This window comes from Hemicordylus capensis, chromosome 2 (assembly GCF_027244095.1).
Source record: "Hemicordylus capensis ecotype Gifberg chromosome 2, rHemCap1.1.pri, whole genome shotgun sequence".
In the NCBI taxonomy this organism is placed as follows: Eukaryota; Metazoa; Chordata; class Lepidosauria; order Squamata; family Cordylidae; genus Hemicordylus; species Hemicordylus capensis.
Window position 1 is genome coordinate 204,188,047 of NC_069658.1, and position 19,130 is coordinate 204,207,176.

Consider the following 19,130-nt stretch of genomic DNA (forward strand, 5'->3'; position numbering starts at 1 on the left):
TATTATTTAAAATATTTATATCCTGCCCCTCCAGTACACTACTGCTTGGGGGTGGCTTACAAAGCTAATATAATAGAGACAATATAGAGCAATAAACCTTAATAAAATTTAAACAGTTAAAAGACCAGGCTAAAACCACATTTAAAAGTTACAGATTTTGAAAGTTTCAAATTAAAAGCGACACAGAGGACTTCTGGGGGGAGGGGAGGCCATCATAATTCCTCCACCCAGTGCGAGTGCTGGTGCTGAGTTGGTCTGGAACTTGCCTGCAGCACCAGCACTGGCGCTTCATTAGTTACAATGTCAGCCAGTATTCATTTCATTGTATGTAATGAAATTGGTTCTTCTCTTCTTATTTTGTGACTCTTTTTGAGTATACCTGCCCTCCTTTTGTAGCAATAGCAATAGCACTTACATTTATATACCGCTTTATAGCTGGAAGCTCTCTAAGCGGTTTACAATGATTTAGCATATTGCCCCCAACATTCTGGGTACTCAGAATGTGTCGTCTTTTTCCTGCTGGTCTTGCATAGATGTGCAGAACTGGCTTGAATTTGCTTTTATTGCCAGTAATCTCAAACTCTCAAATAGAGGACATTGATATCACTGCACTAGGGATGTGCATGAAATGGATTTTGCATTTTGTTTTAAGCTTGAAACAAAACACAGATGGCGAAAATGTTTAATCGAAACAGTGGTCAAACTGGTTGTTTTGATGGAACCTTGAAATGTTTCAGGTGTTTCGGCCATAGGGAACAATGGAGAAATTTGAAACACCCCATTGCTCCCCATTGGTAGCTCCTAGGGATACCAAAGTGGGTTGTGTGATAGGGCATGATGGGTGCTACCTACCACCCAACCCCACAAAAGAAATGAGCAAGTGGGCAATTTTTAACAATTTTTAAACAAATTATTAACCTTTCCCCCATAGGATCCTATGGTGGTTTGGTGGAATGGTTAAAACTTTGTTTAAAATAGCCTGCTTGCCCAGCAGCTTTAGCAGCAAGCATAGCCATTATGGCTCAACTAGATCAGCTTCAGCCACATTTTGACTGAGTGCAATGCAGATTGCAGAGCAGTGAGTGAAGCACAAGTTAGTCTCAAGGCCAGACATGGAGCTGATCACAGCAATCACCAAGAAATATCAGAGAGTTAGTTAGTTAGTTGAGCTGCCACTGTCCATTTTTCACCACAACACTATCTCACAAACAAACCAAACCACAACTCAAGGAAGACAAGTGCTCAAGCTCTGTGTCCTTTGTCAATCTGAGATCCAGCAAAACCAGATAGTTATAGCAGCAACAGCACAGGAAATTATGCTTGGTGCTGAGAAAACCACAAAATCAAGCCTTCCTTCCCTCCATCTTGCCTGCCACAGAGAGACAGGAGGTCAGAGTAGTCATGGACTGAGCAGCTCAGCTCTGAGCCCAGCTTTCTGAAGACTCTGAACAGGGTGAAAGGAGCAGGAATAAATGTGAGCAGCATTCTAAGATATCCCCCCTGTGGGATGGGGCTGCTCTAGGAAGAGCATCTACATGCTTGCTTGCATGTGTGCAGAAGGTTCCAGATTCTTTCCCTGGCATCTCCTGATATAGGGCTGAGGGAGAGACTCTTGCCTGTAACCTGGGAGAATTACTCTACTGTAGACAATACTGAGCTAGATGCACCAATGGTCTGACAAGAAACAAAGTTTCTAGACTCTTACCATGAGAAGAACCAAAAGGGCTCCCTCTGCCTCCCAGTCCCATTGAAAACATTTTGAAATTCCCTCCTTTTGGCTCCCCCTCCTTCTCCCCAGCCAATGGGGGCACCGTTGCCCATTACAACACTTGATTTGTTTGATAGCAAGCCAACCAAGAAGCAAGGAGATTGCAAGTCAATCAGATGCCAGTGCCAGAAAACCAATCACCAAAGGGGAAAACGGGCCTCCAAAATGGCGCTTGAAATGTCAAAACATTTTGACACGAAATGGGGTTGTTTTATTCCAAACACAAAACAGACCCTTTATTTAAAGGGTGTTTTGATTTGAGCTTTGAAACACTTGAAATGGCCCATTTCGAGTCAAAATATTTCTATGTCGAAATGTTTTGCACATCCTCATACTGCACAGTTCCTTCTATCAAATGCTGTCTGTTCAGAAACACACGTAGCATAACATTTGAAGGTCTTAATAATAAAGCTGTTAATAATATGCTCAAGTGGTCCTATGTATTCACATGTGTGTACTCATCAAAGAGGCAAGACTGGCTACAGTTCTTTGCCAATTAACAAGCTCTGTGGCAAACATTGTGTGGAAATTGTTAATGTTGGATAGGAAGTGGGAAAGAATAAAGATAGATAGATAGATAGATAGATAGATAGATAGATGAAATGCACTTTTTAGCCAACATCAATATTTCCCCCCAAGCTATTAGCACAGGAAATGCAATTGCATCTCTGCCGTGTTTGAAAATGCCCTTAGCCACTTTACAAGGATTTGTGAAATGTTATTTATGGCATAGCCCTCTATAGTGAGTGCCTTATTTCAAATGTGTAAAATCTATCATTTACTCTTCCCAGTTTTTTGATCGCTTGAAGCTTTTTGGAATGCCAACCAAACACCAGCCAGACTTCATCTACCTACGGCATGTCCCTTTACGTAAAGTGCACCTCTTCACTGTGATCCAGCTGAGCTGCCTCATCAGTCTCTGGGTCATTAAGGCCTCTCCTGCTGCTATTGTCTTTCCTATGATGGTAAAAACACTTACTGCTGAACCGAGTAAATCTTCCTACGTTGGTAGAAGTGACATCTGCAAAACAGCTCTATGTATTGCATCTGAGTAACGTTTAACACTCAGAATTCTGTTTTCCACATGGCTTTTTTGTACTTAAAATATGCATTTAGTTTATGTTTATTTTATTTATTTCCATATTTTTCTATCTATCTATCTATCTATCTATCTATCTATCTATCTATCTATCTATCTATGTGGTTTACACACTAAAACCAATTTAAAGCAATCAACAATAAAAAAATTAAAATGATTAAAACAATTTAAAATCTCAATATCAACTTTAAAACTGGTCAACTAAAAGGCCTGATTAAAAAGGTACATCTTCAGGTTTAAAAAACAAACAAAAAAACTAGCAGAGATGAGGAGGCTCTGATTTTTTGGGGGAGTAACTTCCAGAGTCCTGTGGCAGACTTAGAGAAGACCAATTTCCAAGTCGCTACCAAACGTGCTGGTGGCAGCTGCAAGCAGACCTCCCCCCGTGATTTTAATAGGTGGCAGAGTTCATGAAGAAGAAGGCACTCTCTTAAACACCTTGAACCCAAGCAATTCAGGGCATTGTAGGCAATAACCAGCACTCTGTATATGGCTTGGAAACTTATTGGCAGCCAATGTAGTTCTTTTAAGATGGAAGTAATGTGGTCTCCTTGGGTAATGCTGGAGAACAACCTGGTTGCCACATTCTGTACCAATTGCAGTGTCTGCATTGTGTACAAAGGCAGTCCACAGTAAAGCACATTGCAGTAGTCAAGCATGGATGTTATCATCATATGCACCATTGTTTTTAGGTCATTTATCTCTAGAAATGTATTTATTTATTATCTATTTTATTTATTTATTTATCATATTTATATACCACCTGATACGTGCATCTCTAAGCTGTGTGCACAATTTAAAGCACGACAAATATAAAACAGTTAAAACAATTTCACACACACACAAAAACAATAACATAAGATAAAAACAAATTAAACTGTTTAAAATTAATTTCAGTTAAAAGCCTGAGAAAACAAGTGTGACCTCCTAAAAGCAAACAGAGAAGGAAATGCTCTTATTTCAACAGGGAGCATTTTTCAAAGCCCCAGGACAGCCACAGAGAAGGCCTGGTCCCAAGTTGTCACTAAATGAGCCAGTGGCAACCGCAATCGGACCTCTCCAGATGATCTTAATAGGTGTCAGTGTTCATGACAGAGAAGGCACTCTTTTAAGTACTCTGGACACAAGCCGTTAAGAGCTTTATAGATAATAACCAGTACTTTGCATTTTGCTTGGAAACATGGCAGCCATTGCAGTTATTTTAAAATCGGTGTTACACAGTCCCTTTGGGTTGTCCAGAGACCAGTCTGGCTGCTGCATTCTGTACCAATTGTAGTTTCTGGACTACACACAAAAGCAGCCCCACTTAGAACACATTACAGTAACTGACTCTGGAGGTTATCACCATATGCACCACTGTTAAGGTAATTTACCTCCAGAAATGGGTGTAGCTGAAGTATCAGCTGAAGGTGATACAAAGTGCTCCTGGCCACTGCCTCAACCTGAGAAACCAGAGAGTTTGGGATCCAGGAGCACTCCCAAGCTACATACCTGATCTTTCAGCAGGAGTGTAACCCTGTCCAGAACAGGCAGATCTAAACCATCTCTCGGGGCCCAACCCCCCACAGTCAGTATCTCCGTCTTATTTGGATTCAACTTCAGTTTATTATTCCTCATCCAGCCCATTACCACCTCCAGACAGACATTTCCTGATGAGGTCAATATGGAGAAATCTGGGTATGACCAGCATATTGATAACACTCTGCACCAAACCTCCTGATGATCTCTCCTAGCAGTTTCATGTAGATTTTAAAGAGCACTGAGGACAGTATGGAGCTTTGTGGAACTCCATACTTTAGTTCTTGCTTTGCAGAGCCGCAGTCTCCAAGTGGCACCATCTGGAATCTACCAGAGAGGTAGGAACAGAAACACTGTAAAACTGTAATCCAACCCCACCTTACTCAAACAATCCAGAAGGATACCACTGTTGATGGGATTGAAAGCCTCCAAGAGCTCCAGAAGGATCCGCAGAGTCACACTCCTTCTGTCGATAGCCAATTGGAGATCATCCATAAGGCCAACCAAAGTAGTCTCAACCCCATAGCCCACTCGAAAGCCAATTTGAAATGAGTCTAGATAAGCTGTATCATCCAAAACTGCCTGGAGCTGAGAGGCAGAAAAGAACCGCTTCTTTGCTGCCCACACTGCCAGAGCATAGATCTTCAAACATCTTTGAGTTGTGATCTGTCAGATTCACGCCAAGTCTTCTTCCCCTTGAGCTGTAAAAGTCTACCTCACCCCTTTAGCTCCTGTAGTTCTTCTGGATACCACGGGGCTGATTTTGAAGCAGGTCAGAGAGGACGACTAGGAGCGATTGTGTCTACTGCTCTAGTGACTTCCTTATTCCATGTTTACATCAGAGCATCAACAGAATCGCTAGTAGAACCAACTCTAAACCTTCCAAGGCTTCTTGGAATCCTGTTGGATCCAATAACCTTCTCGGGTGGAGCAACCTAATAGGCTCTTCACCCCTGCAGAGGTGGGTTGTGGTTGCAAGTCCTACCTTAACCTTATGGTGGTCTGTCCATTACAATGGGGAGATGACAGCAGATCCCACCCATGGAACAGCACCCTGATCAGAGAAAAAGACCAAATTGAACATGTGGCCAGCAGCATGTGTTGGTCCAGAGATCAATTGGGATAAGCCTATAGTCGTCATGGCTGCTGTGAACCCCTGAGCTGCTCCTGACAACCCGGTCCCAGAATGAATATTGAAGTCCCCCACCAACAACAACCTGGGCAACTCCAATGCCAACTCCGCAACCAGGTCCGTCAGCTCAGCTAGGGACTGGGTTGGGGTGATGGTTAAGCCAACAGAAGTTCCAGTCTATCCTTGGTCCCTAATCTTAGTTACACACATTCAATATAGGCCAATTTAGCTGGTGTATCAGTTGAACCTGATAAAAAGCACTCCTGGTCACTGCCTCAAGTTGAGATACCAGGGAGTTGTAGTGATATTTATAGCTCAGAGATTAATAAGATATTGGCCAAGGTGATTGTGAGGAGGCTGAACAACATTGGCAGCAACATCACCACCACAAATGTAAACATAGATTTCAGTCTAGCACGAGTGTAGCCCAGGTCAGATATTCAACAACAGTGCCAATCATCTCTTGGGGGGGGGGGTGGAATAGGAGAGAGAGAGAGACTGAATCTAGCCCCTCACTCTTACTACTGAATAGCAGACTGACACTATCACCAGTTTTTTGCCCAAGGCTATGCACATTCTGCCCTAATGGCTGTAGGAAGTGTGCATGCATAGCATTTGTTCACAGATATGATGCCTCATACAGCTAGAGATACATACCCAGAAGCCAGGTTCCACACAAGTAGGTCCCCTAGATCAGTGTTTCTCAAACTTTTTGGAGTCAAGGACCGCTAAATTCTTCGTGCAGAGTTTCAAGGACCGCTACATTCTTCATGCGCAGTTTCCCGGACCAGCAGTTAGTAAAGGGGTTTCAAGTCTATCTATCTATCTATCTATCTATCTATCTATCTATCTATCTATCTATCTATCAGACTTCTATACTGCCCAAAACTTGCATCTCTGGGCAGTTTAGAATGAAAATAATATAAGCATTAAAATAATTAAATGTGGAATCTTTTGCAAACATGGAATATTAGGGGTTCTTAACCTTGGGCCCCTCAGTTAAACTCCCATAATCCCCAACAATGGCATTTGGCCATTATGGCTGGGGATTATGGGAGTAGAAGTCCACCAACGTCTGGGTACCCAAGGTTGAGAACCCCTGAATCTAAAAGCCTGGGTGAACAAATTTGTGTCCAGTATGTCTGGAGTGGAGGTGCTTGTGATTACTCAATGGAGAGGGGATGTTGGGCCATTAGAAAAATTCAAAAGCTACATGGGGCCAATGAAAACAACATACAAGCAAACCCCACTGATGCAAGAGGGAAACAGCGTTCCCTCTCAAGGCGCCTCGACTACAACAGGCAGCTCGGTTTCAATCAACCAACCTTTGGCTGCAAACAATGAGCATGCAAGAACCAGCAGCCCTTCAAGTGGCGCCCACTGCCATACTTTTTCCTCCATGCCCCCGCACCGCATACAGTTTGAAGCTGTAAAGACAGGGAATAAGATAGCTGTAGGAAGATCTCAGCAGCATGTGGAGGCAAGGCACAAGAAGGGTCCCATGCCTCCGTGATACTCTTCCTCTTCCGTGCCATGTGCAAAACTGAGGAAGTGAGTGCCTTGATTTCAGTTGGGGGGGGGGTTGACTCCCAGTCAGGGACCGGCACTCAACCCTTCGGGGACCGGCAGCGGTCCAGGGACCGGTGGTTGAGAAACACTGCCCTAGATGGATAAAAATGACTGTGTTTTGTAAGCAGGAATTTTAAACATCTATTAAATCTCCTATTTCCTTCCTCGCCCTCATTCCTGCAACAGCCCCCAAAATGGCCTATTACATGGCTTGTACAACAATAAGGAGTGGTCCTGATGCTGGCAGTTGTCTCTGTCGTCCTTTTAAAGAACAGCCTTTCTTATTTAGAAAATGAGTAAACTTTTTCACATTGTTCTTAGGCTACAAAGTAGCATATTACATTTTTTAAAAATCTACTCACAGTGTAGTTAAGAATCAGACCCTCCAATTATCTCTTCCCTAAGATACACTTTAAATTATAAAGTTATAGCATAACCGCTGCTAACTAGGCAAAGAGGCACCTTTTTAACATGTTGATTCTCTTTATTTAGCAGAGGGAGAGTAGCTGGCCCTATCCACCCCCAGCACAGTACTTCCAGTGACTGTTGCTGTTGTCTGTCTTGTGTTTCTTTTTAGATTGTGAGCACTTTGGGGACAGGGATCAAATTTACTTACTTACTTACATACTTATTTCTCTCTCTGTGTAAACCTCTTTGGAAACTTTCATTGAAAAGCAGTATATAAATTTTTGTTGTTTGTATAAAACAATTTTGCTTGATGGTTGACGTGCATGCATGGAAGGAGAGCAGATTTTCCCCAAGTGAAAATCAGAATGTTCACTGACATGATAAGCCTTTGAATAGGCAGTCAGCATTTGAATTCAGCCCATTATAATTGTCTTTATCATTTCATTATATTATATTATATTATATTATATTATATTATATTATATTATATTATATTATATTATATTATAACCAAATATTTCAAAGCAATGTACAAAAAAATTGAAGAAGACCACAATCTGCCTGTGGCTTACAGTCACAGAACAGAGAAGACACATTAAAGGGGAAGGGGAAAGGGAAATAGGGGGAGGAGGGTCAATTGGAACCTCCCAGGAGAAACAGATATGCCCCCCCCTCCACTTTAATGTTTTTTAACATTTTGTATTTTACATACATCTTTCCCCATTTTAAGGAGGTATTTGAATGTGTGAACAGGGAAAGAGAGGCCGTCTGGGAGCCATACAGTAGTTGCCTAATAGCTTACTGCATGGCACCTGTAGACATGTGGGGAAGTTATGATCTCCACTGTTAACCATGCAAAGTTATTCACTCCTTCATTCCCTTGGTTTTTGGAGCAGATCAGGAGAGGTGTTAGTGCTGGGCTTAACTGTGTGGTTGGAGACTACAGATGATTGTCTTCCCATGTATTACAGGAGCCATGGAGCCATGTAAGCACCCGAAAAGTTGAAGAGGACCTGGGTGGGTTCAACCTGATGCATGAAAGGACACAAAAAGAACCCACCACCATATGACATCCTAAAAACTTAAGTTTTAAAAGTATGCATGGAACATTAAAAACTATATAAATTTAAGGAGAATCCGGTTGTCCTTAAATCAGATGAAACTATGAATTCCATATCTTATGGGGTGTTGACACTGATTGCAAGTCACATATAGAGAATGTCCTTCCTTTTCTACTAGCCAAACGCATTTCGGCCTATCGTGAGTCTTCCTCAGTGGCATTATTATAAAGGAATTTTTGTAGTTCCCCAAGTAGCAGCTATTCTCTCATGTGGAGCCAGGTGTTTGATTTTCAGTTAGTAAAATTTCAAACTTCCTCAACAGTCAGCCAGCCTACCTGCTCCATAATGGGCATTTCGGCCCATGATAGGCTGAAATGCATTTGGCTATAGTAGAAAAGGAAGGACATTCCCTATATGTGATTTGCAATCGATGTCAATGCTCCATAAGATATGAAATTCATAGCTTCATCTGATTTAAGGACAACTGAATTTTCCTTCAATTTATATTGGACTTCCAGATACTTAGAGGGTCTTCCAGATACCTAGACTGACCTGCAAGTTCTTATATTCTTTGCATATTCATTTTGGGGATCTCAGCAGCAAGGCTGATGGTTAATTCTCATTTTACAAATTTGTTGCTCTACGTTTATGTTTTCTATTGTTACATGTTTTTACCTTTTTATATACATTGTCCACAATAATATGTTAATGGAAAGTGTTTATTAAATGTTTCTCTTTATACTCTCTTCTCATTCCATGGTATTTGGAGGTATTACACACTTGCATCATTTATAAATTTGATAGTTTTTAATGTTCCATGCATACTTCTAAAACTTAAGTTTTTAGGTTGTCATATGGTGGTGGATTCTTTTTGGGTCCTGTCATTTAAGCACCCACACAATGTGGTTCCAGGTTGTCTACATCCACCTATTCCTCTCTTCAGTGCAGGGCCAGTGTTCCTGATGAGCTCTCTGATGCTTCTGGGCATTTCCTGTTGAGTCCAATGGTATCATAAATGAAATAATGGTTATAGTATTTATTTCATTTATTTAGCTCTGGGAAGGTTTTGGTTTTTCTTTTCAAGAAAGAGAAACATCCTGTATAACAAGCTTCTTTACCACAACTATGGTTCCTGGAAAGCAAGAGGAATGAGAACTGTTATGTTTGCTCTGTCTAGTATTTTGTGTTTGTTTTGCTTCCATCTGTGTGCTGTTTCTGCTGGTCACAGTGCAAGCAGCCTTCCCTTTTTTCTTCTTTCTCTTGCTCCAACAAGGTTTTGGCATTGGTCTTTGTCCGGAAAGTCATGGATTTCTGTTTTTCGAAGCGTGAACTCAGCTGGCTTGATGACCTTATGCCAGAGAGCAAGAAGAAAAAACTGGATGATGCAAAGAAAGAGGCCGACGAAATAGAGGTGAGTAGACTCATTTCTATATTGATATCATTCAAAACTTGAATGTGCTGCAGCAGAGTTAGGCACCAGGTCTAAGATTCTCTTTGTGTGTATTTATCAATGATACCTCCTCTGCCTTCTGTGATGTCAGTCACTACCAGGATTCCATTCTCCTCATTCAAGTCCTTTGTCCTTCTTTATCTGAGCTTTGTGAGGTTCCTGCACTGCCACCACCGTATCATTTTCCCCATGCTATTGCTCATTAGCCAGTACTTGCTTTGTCCACCCTGTCTTGCCTATCCCTCATAGGGACCAAACTGATGCAATATAAATTGAAATAATAGCAGTTATAATAGAATTTCAGACACATAAATGACAGTTATATGCCTGACACCAACTAGACTATATTTATCTTGCTTCCTTATAGACAGCAAAGCTGCTTCAAAATCATAAACCATAATAACGATAATGGGTACAAAGTTTTTGAAAAGTTACTCTGATAAGTCCCATGGAAACCAGCAAGACTAAAAATAGCTGCACCTCAGGTTCCATTGGTTTTACTGGGACTTAAGTGGACTAACTCTTGCTGGATGAAGGCGGAGCATAGAAAAATGGTGTATGATTTGACCCCATTTGAACTAGAATGTTATACATATTATGTGTCAAGCAGGAGTCTGAGAAGATGATCGAAGAAGCTGCTTCAAATACTGTGATTGAAATACCTGTGGTGAATAAAAGTTATCTGAGTGTACCTGGACACACTGCACTGCCGCCACGCAATTCTTCACTAAAACCTAACAGGTAAAAGATAAAAAATAAAAAGGCAAAAGAAGCTTTAGCTTTTAAAATAACTTTTAATTTGATAATGAATGTGGTTTCAACCTGACTTTTAACTTGCTTGTTCAATTTGGTTAATTTTATTACTTTTATTGTGTCTTGTATCTATTTTATTGTTGTGAGCCGCCCTGAGCAGTAGTGCACTGGAGGGGCGAGGTGTGAATATTTTAAATAAATAAATAAATAAATAAATAAAACTAACTAAGAAGCTCTGCTCAGTGAAACCACCTTGTGTGCTGACATGGTCTCTGTGAAGCAAAATTATGCTCCAGGGGATCTCCAAGGCAGAAGGCCCATTTGCTGTGCAAGAACTTCACCCGCTAAGGAGGAGGATACTCCAAGAGGGTTGCCTCAGGAGCAGTGGTCCCTGCTGCTGTGCAGGATGAGTGTTGTTTTGGGCGACAGTATCAAGGCACTGTGTGTGCACGTGCATTCAGAGTAGGGCCTTCCTAATTCAACCTGAGTGGGATCTAAAATTAACTGAGCGGACATCGGAAAACTTGTGAGCGCGTGCATGTGCGCATGCCTTAGAGGGAACAGTGCTCAGGAGGAGCACAGAAATCCTCTCCAAGGTGCCAGAGCATGAGCACCTTCCTCCCTGACCTTGTCCTGGCCAAGACTGCAGTCAGAGCCCTGGAGCTTGCTGTTCATTCCTGGCCACCCACAGTACTTCGGCCTGGGAACAGACCTCAGTGTAAATGAAGGGTGTGCTGTTTCCCCCAGGATAGCTTCTAAAAACAGAAATATTGGAGCCGGTTATAGGAGCATTGCTGTTGCAGCAGTGAAATTACTTGGGGAAGGCTTTTTGCACGTGCTCAGAGGCACACTTTCTCCTTCCTTATAATCCCACATGGCCTCTCGCAGAGTTCTGGCATTTCCTGGGGCTGAGATCTGGGCTCCAGTTCCGTCTCTGTCTCACTCCTGTGCCCACTGGGCTGGCGAACCTCTTGGGAACTGTTATGCGGGTTAATGCAGCAGGCCTCCGGGCCCAAAGGGCTGGGGGTGGCTGCTGGCTCTCCATAGTGTTCCTGGAGAGGGGTCTCTGCAATGAAAGCATTCCCCAATCCCCAGCCTGACAGCGGGCCTCATTCTGGCCCTTGGTATGTTTCCCTTCTGTTGGAGATGGCAGGGGAAGGGGATGGTTCTCTCGGCGCTCCCTACGCCTTCCCGCACTCGCTCCTAGCAATGTCCCACCGCCACCCTCTCTCATCTTTGCAGCAGCAGGAGGCAGGCCCGTACTGTAACCATTGCTGATAATCAGAAACATGTAAATCCCTATTGAGATGTCACTGAGTGTGTTATAAGGGTCAGGGAAGCAACAATACATTACAGCCGATTACATTACATCATTTTAAATTCTGCTGTACTAATCTTCATCTCTAAAATGGATATTGCAGGCCTGATCCTGCAGACATTAACATATCTGATGAAATGTCTAAAACAACTATGTGGAAGACCATCACCATGAATACAGAAAAGCCCTGATTCCAAAGAGAAGAGGTAAGGAGATTCCCAAAAGGGCAGCCTTAGATTCACTTGGACTGATACCACCCACCATATGTAATCCTCAAGTGAGCCAGCGAGAATTGGTTATTTTATGGTCAAATTGCCCATCATGTTAAAGCATGTCACTAGAGCTGACGTGCTTTTTTTCTAAAAAAAGAGCGGTGAGAACCAGAATCTGGATTGACACCATGGTGGAGGCAGAGGGTTAAAGTACCCCTCTCACCATGCTGCAGTCCCTAACAGGATTGGCTGCTCCTATTTAGAAAAACAAAGATGTCAGCTCTAATGACACTCTTAATGTAACATGTAGTTTGGACCTTAGGTGCTGGTTAGGGCAGAATATGGGAGGCTGTCCATCATTCTGGGCTGTAAAGTTGCCGCAAGACACTTCTGGCTCACAAGGTTTCATGAAACCACAGGGGATTCTGGGAGCACTGCACTGATGTCAGGTGGGTGCAGAGCAATCCCATATCACAGACCTGGATCTCCATGACCACAGTTTTCGGTTCCCATGCATATACCAGGTTGTGGCAGACAAAACTAAAGAAATAGACTAGGCTTGTGAGCAGGAAAAAAAGAGTGTTGTTGAAATGTGTTCTATCAGGTTATGGAGGAAGGATGTGCTCTAGTGCCTGGTCTAATACATGACGATTAACATCTGTTAGGAGAACTTGACAGTCATGGCTTCTGACCCTTTCTGACTTGAAGCCACATCTTTACTAAAAGTGTATTTGAGTGACTGTTCAAAGGCTAGATACCTGTTGAGTCAAGATGAAAAAAATCATTATGAGATTGGCTGAAAACATTAGCTCCAGTCACGTGTTTCCTCCATTCATTCACTGAATGCACAGAGAAGGGGATCAGGCAGGGCTGCGCCTACTGAACAAACCAGCATGTTTTGGCATCCACATATTCAATGGAGCATCTGATCTTTGAGGTGATCCATGTTCCCTCCCAATGTGGGTTCTGTGCTTGCGCACTAGCCCCGGAGGAAGATTATCAAGCTCCAGGGAAAAGCACTCTGCGTCTCCACTGTAGCGCGCATGTGGTGCGCCTGTTATTCTAGGCAGGAGAGTTCCTCTTTCCTCAGTTCCTTCTCGACCTCCGCGCTACTCAGTTTGGAAGATTTTTTGTTCTTCTAGTTCCTCATTCCTCTCATTTTTCAGCTTGTTTATTGGCTGCGACTCAAACTGTTTCTCGGCTCTTCTTTGTCTCTTGTGATTTGGATTGTTTTTTAAAGTGACTTTTGGGCTGACTCAGACTGTTTTGGACCCTTCTTCTTCTTCATGTCACATTTGGACTTGTACTTGCACTTGGCCTCCATTAGCGATCTGGTTTTTCCCTTTTTGCCCTTCCCTCATAATGGTCCCTAATGGGCATTAAAAATACTTTTAAAAAGTGCTCAAAGTGTGTCTGCATGCTGTGGACTCTATCCCCGTCTGTGGCCCAGGCTACCTACCAGGAGGAGTCACGCTCCATGCTTGCCAAGATAACTCCATCGACTTTGAGCCAAACCCCAACGCCGACAGCTGTATTGACCCTAAGCACCTCGGCTTCTCTAGAACCGAAATACAGTCATGTTCAGCGCTCCTTCTATGTGGAAAAGACAATTCCATTGACCATGACAACATTGATCATGACATAGTTCTCATCGCTGTCTTTCAAGCCTTCTTCTAAATCACTTTCACCAATTTGGGTGGAATTTTCTCCTGTACATACAATTTCATTGGGTACTTCATCACTGGGTCAAGTGCACCCCTCCATAGAGGTGGCTTTGGCTTCCATTCTCGATTCTGAGAACAACACACCTTCAATATCTACCTTCAGTGGCTTTTGCTTACATGAACTGGACAAGGAAAAGGAAGAATAATCTATTCCTCCAGTCCCTAAAACACATTCGTCATTGCCTGCCAAGGTCACCCCACATTGCTCCCCGCTTTCTGGGTAGCAACACTATCACCACTCAGCTCCCAATTATGCTGACCAGGCCTACTGATTGCTGGATCTCCCATTGGGGATCTAGATCCTGGATTTTTTAGAGGGCTTTGCTGTTACCATGATACCTACTAGCTGCCTTCCCCAGGCTGGCCCTATGATTTTAAGGAATATCAGGCACAGAAATCAAATAAACTGAGGGGCAATACACAGTCTCTATTTGGGTCTGTACGTGGCATACAGCCCTTACAACCACACAATCCCTTTTTAAGAAGTCCCTGATTCAGCTGCCACCAGTTGCCCTGGTCACTGTGACCATCGCACCCAGTGCCAGCGCAACCTCCACCCACCCTGGCTGTGCCTCTGGATTCTCTGACGCCTCTCAACTTATCTCTTACTGAACCTTTGCCATCTGAACCCTGACTCAGATTCCAGCTCTGACTTGGAAGACAGTGACACAGCTTCCACTGTGATGGGAAATCCACCTGATCTTTCCCCAGATGACACAGTGCTGAACCCTCCATCCTATCTATCTATCTATCTATCTTTGACATTTTATATCCCGCTCTTCCTCCAAGGAGCCCAGAGCGGTGTACTACATACTTAAGTTTCTCCTCACAACAACCCTGTGAAGTAGGTCAGGCTGAGAGAGAAGTGACTGGCCCAGAGTCACCCAGCAAGTCTCATGGCTGAATGGGGATTTGAACTTGGATCTCCCTGGTCCTAGTCCAGCACTCTAACCTCTACACCACGTTGGCTCTTCACCAACTGAGGAGGTTTGCTTCTATAGGATTCAGGTGGCGGACATTAGGGATGTGCACGAACCTGTTTGGAGGCTCTTTTACAGGCCTCCAAACAGGTTCGAACATGGGGCTGGATCAAAGTTTGAAGGCCCTGGGGCGTGGCGCTTTAGCACTTACATTTAGCAATAGCACTTACATTTATATACCGCTCTATAGCTGGAAGCTCTCTAAGCGGTTTACAATGATGTAGCATATTGCCCCCCAACATTCTGGGTACTCATTTTACCGACCTCGGAAGGATGGAAGGCTGAGTCAACCTTGAGCCCCTGGTCAGGATCGAACTTGTAACCTTCTGGTTACAGGGCGGCAGTTTTACCACTGTGCCACCAGAGGCTTTAAGTGGGGAAGGGTGCACTTACCCCTCCCACCGCTTCCCCCCCACCAGCGTCCTTTTTCTATAAAAACCTTTGGGGCGGCAGCATACCTCCCTGCTGCCCTGTTGCCCTCCTTGGCCGGAAGTGGCCAGAAATACCAGGCGCACATGTGGCCGGCCACTTCCGACCAAGGAGGGCAACGGGGCAGCAAAGAGGTACACTGCCGCCCTTAAAGCACCACCCCTGCTGCTTCCGAACCACCCAGCCGCAGTTCTGTGCACATCCCTAGCGGACATGGCAGCAGCCCCTGGTCTAGAATTAAAAACAACAAAGACTGAGATAGAGGACCCTGTCTGCAACTTCATGGCTAGCTCCTCTACGATGCAACTGGCTGCTCTCCTGATGTTACCTGTATTGGCAATTTCGGCCAAAGTATATTGGGAAACTCCGTTTGCCACATCTACAACATCTAAACATTTTGAAAACTTCTATAGGGTGCAGAAAGACTCCTGCCCCTTTTTATTTAAACACCCTCCTCTGAATTTTCTGGTAGTGGACTGCGCAGCTAGTTCTAAATCCAGCAAGCTCCATTCAGCACCTGTGGATAAGGAAGCTCGAAAATTGGACACTGTGGGGCGTAAATTCTATTCCACTTGCTGTCTTGCTTAAAAAATTTCAAACTGCATGGCATGCATGTCCAAGTATCACTTTTCTCTCTGGGACATTTTGAAAGTTGACATTAAAGATCTCCTGATGTCTTTTCAACAGAAATTTAAAGCTGCTCTTCATAAGTCTGCTGAAATAACAAAACGATCTCTAAGCATGGCCAAACACCTCATGGAGACAGAATCCTGTTCTCTTGTAGCTTCTATTACCCTGAGATGTCACGCGTAGCTTCATTCCACCCCACATCAGACGGATATGAAAGAAAAAATTGAAACCCTTCTGTTTGATGGCATTGGTTTATTCAACGCACCTATGGATGAGACCATGGAGAAACTTTAAAAACATAAAAATATGGCGAAAACTTTGACAATATATTCACAACAGACTTCCTGCTAACAGAAGTACAGCTACTTCAGCAAACAGAAATCTCAGTTTAAACAATCTGAGTGAAAAGACTTCAGGTACTCTTCTAAATTCACCCCAAAGTGTGAATACTTTCAGAAACAACACCAGCAACAGAAGACCCTTCCTCAGGACTCTTCCAAGCAGTTCATTGGACAATCCGGGCAAGGAAATGTCCGGTCATCACCCTTCTCTGATCAGGCTTACTTCCCATTCATTTAACATAGGAACATAAGAACATAAGAACAGCCCTGCTGGATCAGGCCCAAGGCCCATCTAGTCCAGCATCCTGTTTCGCACAGTGGCCCACCAGATGCCGCTGGAAGCCTCAGACAGGAGTTGAGGGCATGCCCTCTCTCCTGCCATTACTCTCCCACAACTGGTACTCAGAGGCACCCCGCCCCCAAGGCTGGAGGTGGCCCACAGCCCTCCGACTAGTAGCCGTTGATAGACCTCTCCTCCATGAAGTCATCCAAACCCCTCTTAAAGCCATCCAGGTTGTCGGCTGTCACCACATCCTGTGGCAGAGAGTTCCACAAGTGGATCACGCGTTGTGTGAAAAAGTACTTCAGTTTGTTGGTCCTAGACCTCCTGGCAATCAATTTCATGGAGTGACCCCTGGTTCTAGTGTTGTGTGAGAGGGAAAAGAATCTCTCTTACTCCACTTTCTCCACACCATGCATGATTTTATAGACCTCTGTCATGTCTCCCCGCAGTCATCTCAGATGCCTGGGTGTTATCCATCAGCAGCAGCTATGCTATTGAGTTCTCGAGCCATTTCATCCTCACGGCAATCAAATACACCCACTCAACTCCAATACCTGTGGAAGAAGCAATTTCTCTTCTACAGAAAGGAGCTATAGGACCAATTCCTCTGGAGGATCAGAACAAAAGGTTTTACCCAAGATACTTCCAGGTACCCAAACACAATGGGGGCATTCTCTCCATTCTGGATCTTTACTTGTTAAAGAAGTTAATATAGACAAGGAAATTTTATATGATTCCCTTGCAAACCATTTTTCCTCTACTGACAGAGGAGTGTTTTGTGATACTTGATCTAAAGGACACTTATTTCTACATTGGAATTCGATTGGCACACCAGAAGTCCCTATGCTTCATGGTGGGTCAGAATGGTTATCAGTACACTCTACTGCTGTTCAGCCTTTCCACCCCACTCCCCACGTCTTCACAAAGTGTGTCAGGGCCAATATAGCACACCTATGGATGCGGGGGAATCTCCATTTATCCATATTTGGATGACTGGCTTCTGACTTCAAATTGCAAGCAGACACTCATCAACATTGTCGATTACACATTAGATCTCCTGTCCTGACTGGGGGTTTCAGTGAACTTAAAAAAGTCAAACCTCAAACCAGAATTCACTTCATAGGCGCTGTCATGGACTCCCACCTAAACAGAGCCTTTCTGCCAGACTAAAGGGAAAAAACCCATAGTTGCATTAGCACATGAGTTTCTGCTTAACCCAAACCAGTGTGCCAGATGAGTACAAAGACTTTTGGGCCTCATGGCATTGTATACATGCACAGTTCCCTATGCATGTCTTTGGATGTGAAAGTTACAACTCTGTTTTCTGTCAGAATTCAAACCAGGCTTCGACAAACCAGGGAAATGGTTGTCAGTGCCTCCTGCCGTTCTGTGGTCCTTTCACAATTGCAGCAACCAAAATTTGCTGGAACAGAGCATGCCCTTTCCCCTGCCATGCCTGTCCATCACTCTAACTATGGACATGACCCTGGAAGGGTGGGGCGCTCATTGCAAGGGGTTGCATGTCCAGGGAGCTTGGACCACCCCAACAGAAAGTTCTTCACATAAACTGTCTCAAACTTCTGGCAGTGTTTCATGCTCTGATATCGTTCTTACCTGTTTTTAAAACACTATATGGTTCAGGTCCTATTGGACAGCACCACAGTTATTGCATACCTGAACTGCTAGGGAGGAACAGTTTCTTGCTTGCTGTACAACCTATCACACCATTTCTGGTCTTGGGGCATAGATCATTGCATGTTCCCAGTGGCACTCCACATCAAAAGGTCTGACAACATACTTGCAGACACTTTGAGCAGAGACCTATCTCTGATTCAACAACATGAATGGGAGCTGAACAGGGACGTTCTGACCAACCTCTTCCACACACGGGGGATACTGAGAATAGGTCTCTTCGTCACATCAGAAAACAAGAAGTGTTGGCTGTATTGCTCTAGAGAGAGTCTGGGACACTGTTTTCTAGTGGGTGCATGTTAGATGCCCTGGTCAATGCACCTGTACTGCTTCCCCCCCCCCTTTCCCCTCCTGCCCAAGGTCCTCAACAAGATCCTGCAGGATCACACCCGTTTCATACTAGTCACACCCTGGTGGCCATGTCAACCATGGTTCCCCTTGCTTCTGCAACAATTCTGAGGGAATTACCTTCACTTGCCACAGCATCAGACCCTGCTTTCTTGGGAGCAGCATTGCCTATTTCACCCAAGCTTTGAGACACTGAATCTGACAGCATGGATAATCAGTTATTAGATGCAATACTCTTGAATGAACGAAAAGAGTCAACTCGGGGAAAAACTATGAGGCTATTCACATGAGTGAGCAAAACCAGGCGAAGGGAGCCCAGCCCTGTTTTGCATGCTTGTGTGAACCACTGGGATCGCACCCGAGTGCTCCCTTGACCTCATGTAGCGAGTGCTCCCTTGACCTCATTTTTTTGATT

General features: G+C 43.9%; 1 protein-coding gene across 6 annotated transcripts in view; it reads left to right on the top strand.

The window, feature by feature from the left end:
- Window positions 1-19,130, top strand: part of SLC4A8 (solute carrier family 4 member 8) — a 157,285-nt gene that overhangs the window by 129,214 nt on the left and 8,941 nt on the right. For all 6 annotated transcript variants that reach the window (XM_053294000.1, XM_053293997.1, XM_053293999.1 and 3 more), the window contains 4 exons: window positions 2,560-2,733; window positions 9,829-9,966; window positions 10,616-10,746; window positions 12,180-12,282. In XM_053294000.1, coding sequence (XP_053149975.1) covers window positions 2,560-2,733; window positions 9,829-9,966; window positions 10,616-10,746; window positions 12,180-12,267 — 531 coding nt within the window. In that variant the 3' untranslated portion in view covers window positions 12,268-12,282. The remainder of the gene's footprint in view (window positions 1-2,559; window positions 2,734-9,828; window positions 9,967-10,615; window positions 10,747-12,179; window positions 12,283-19,130) is intronic.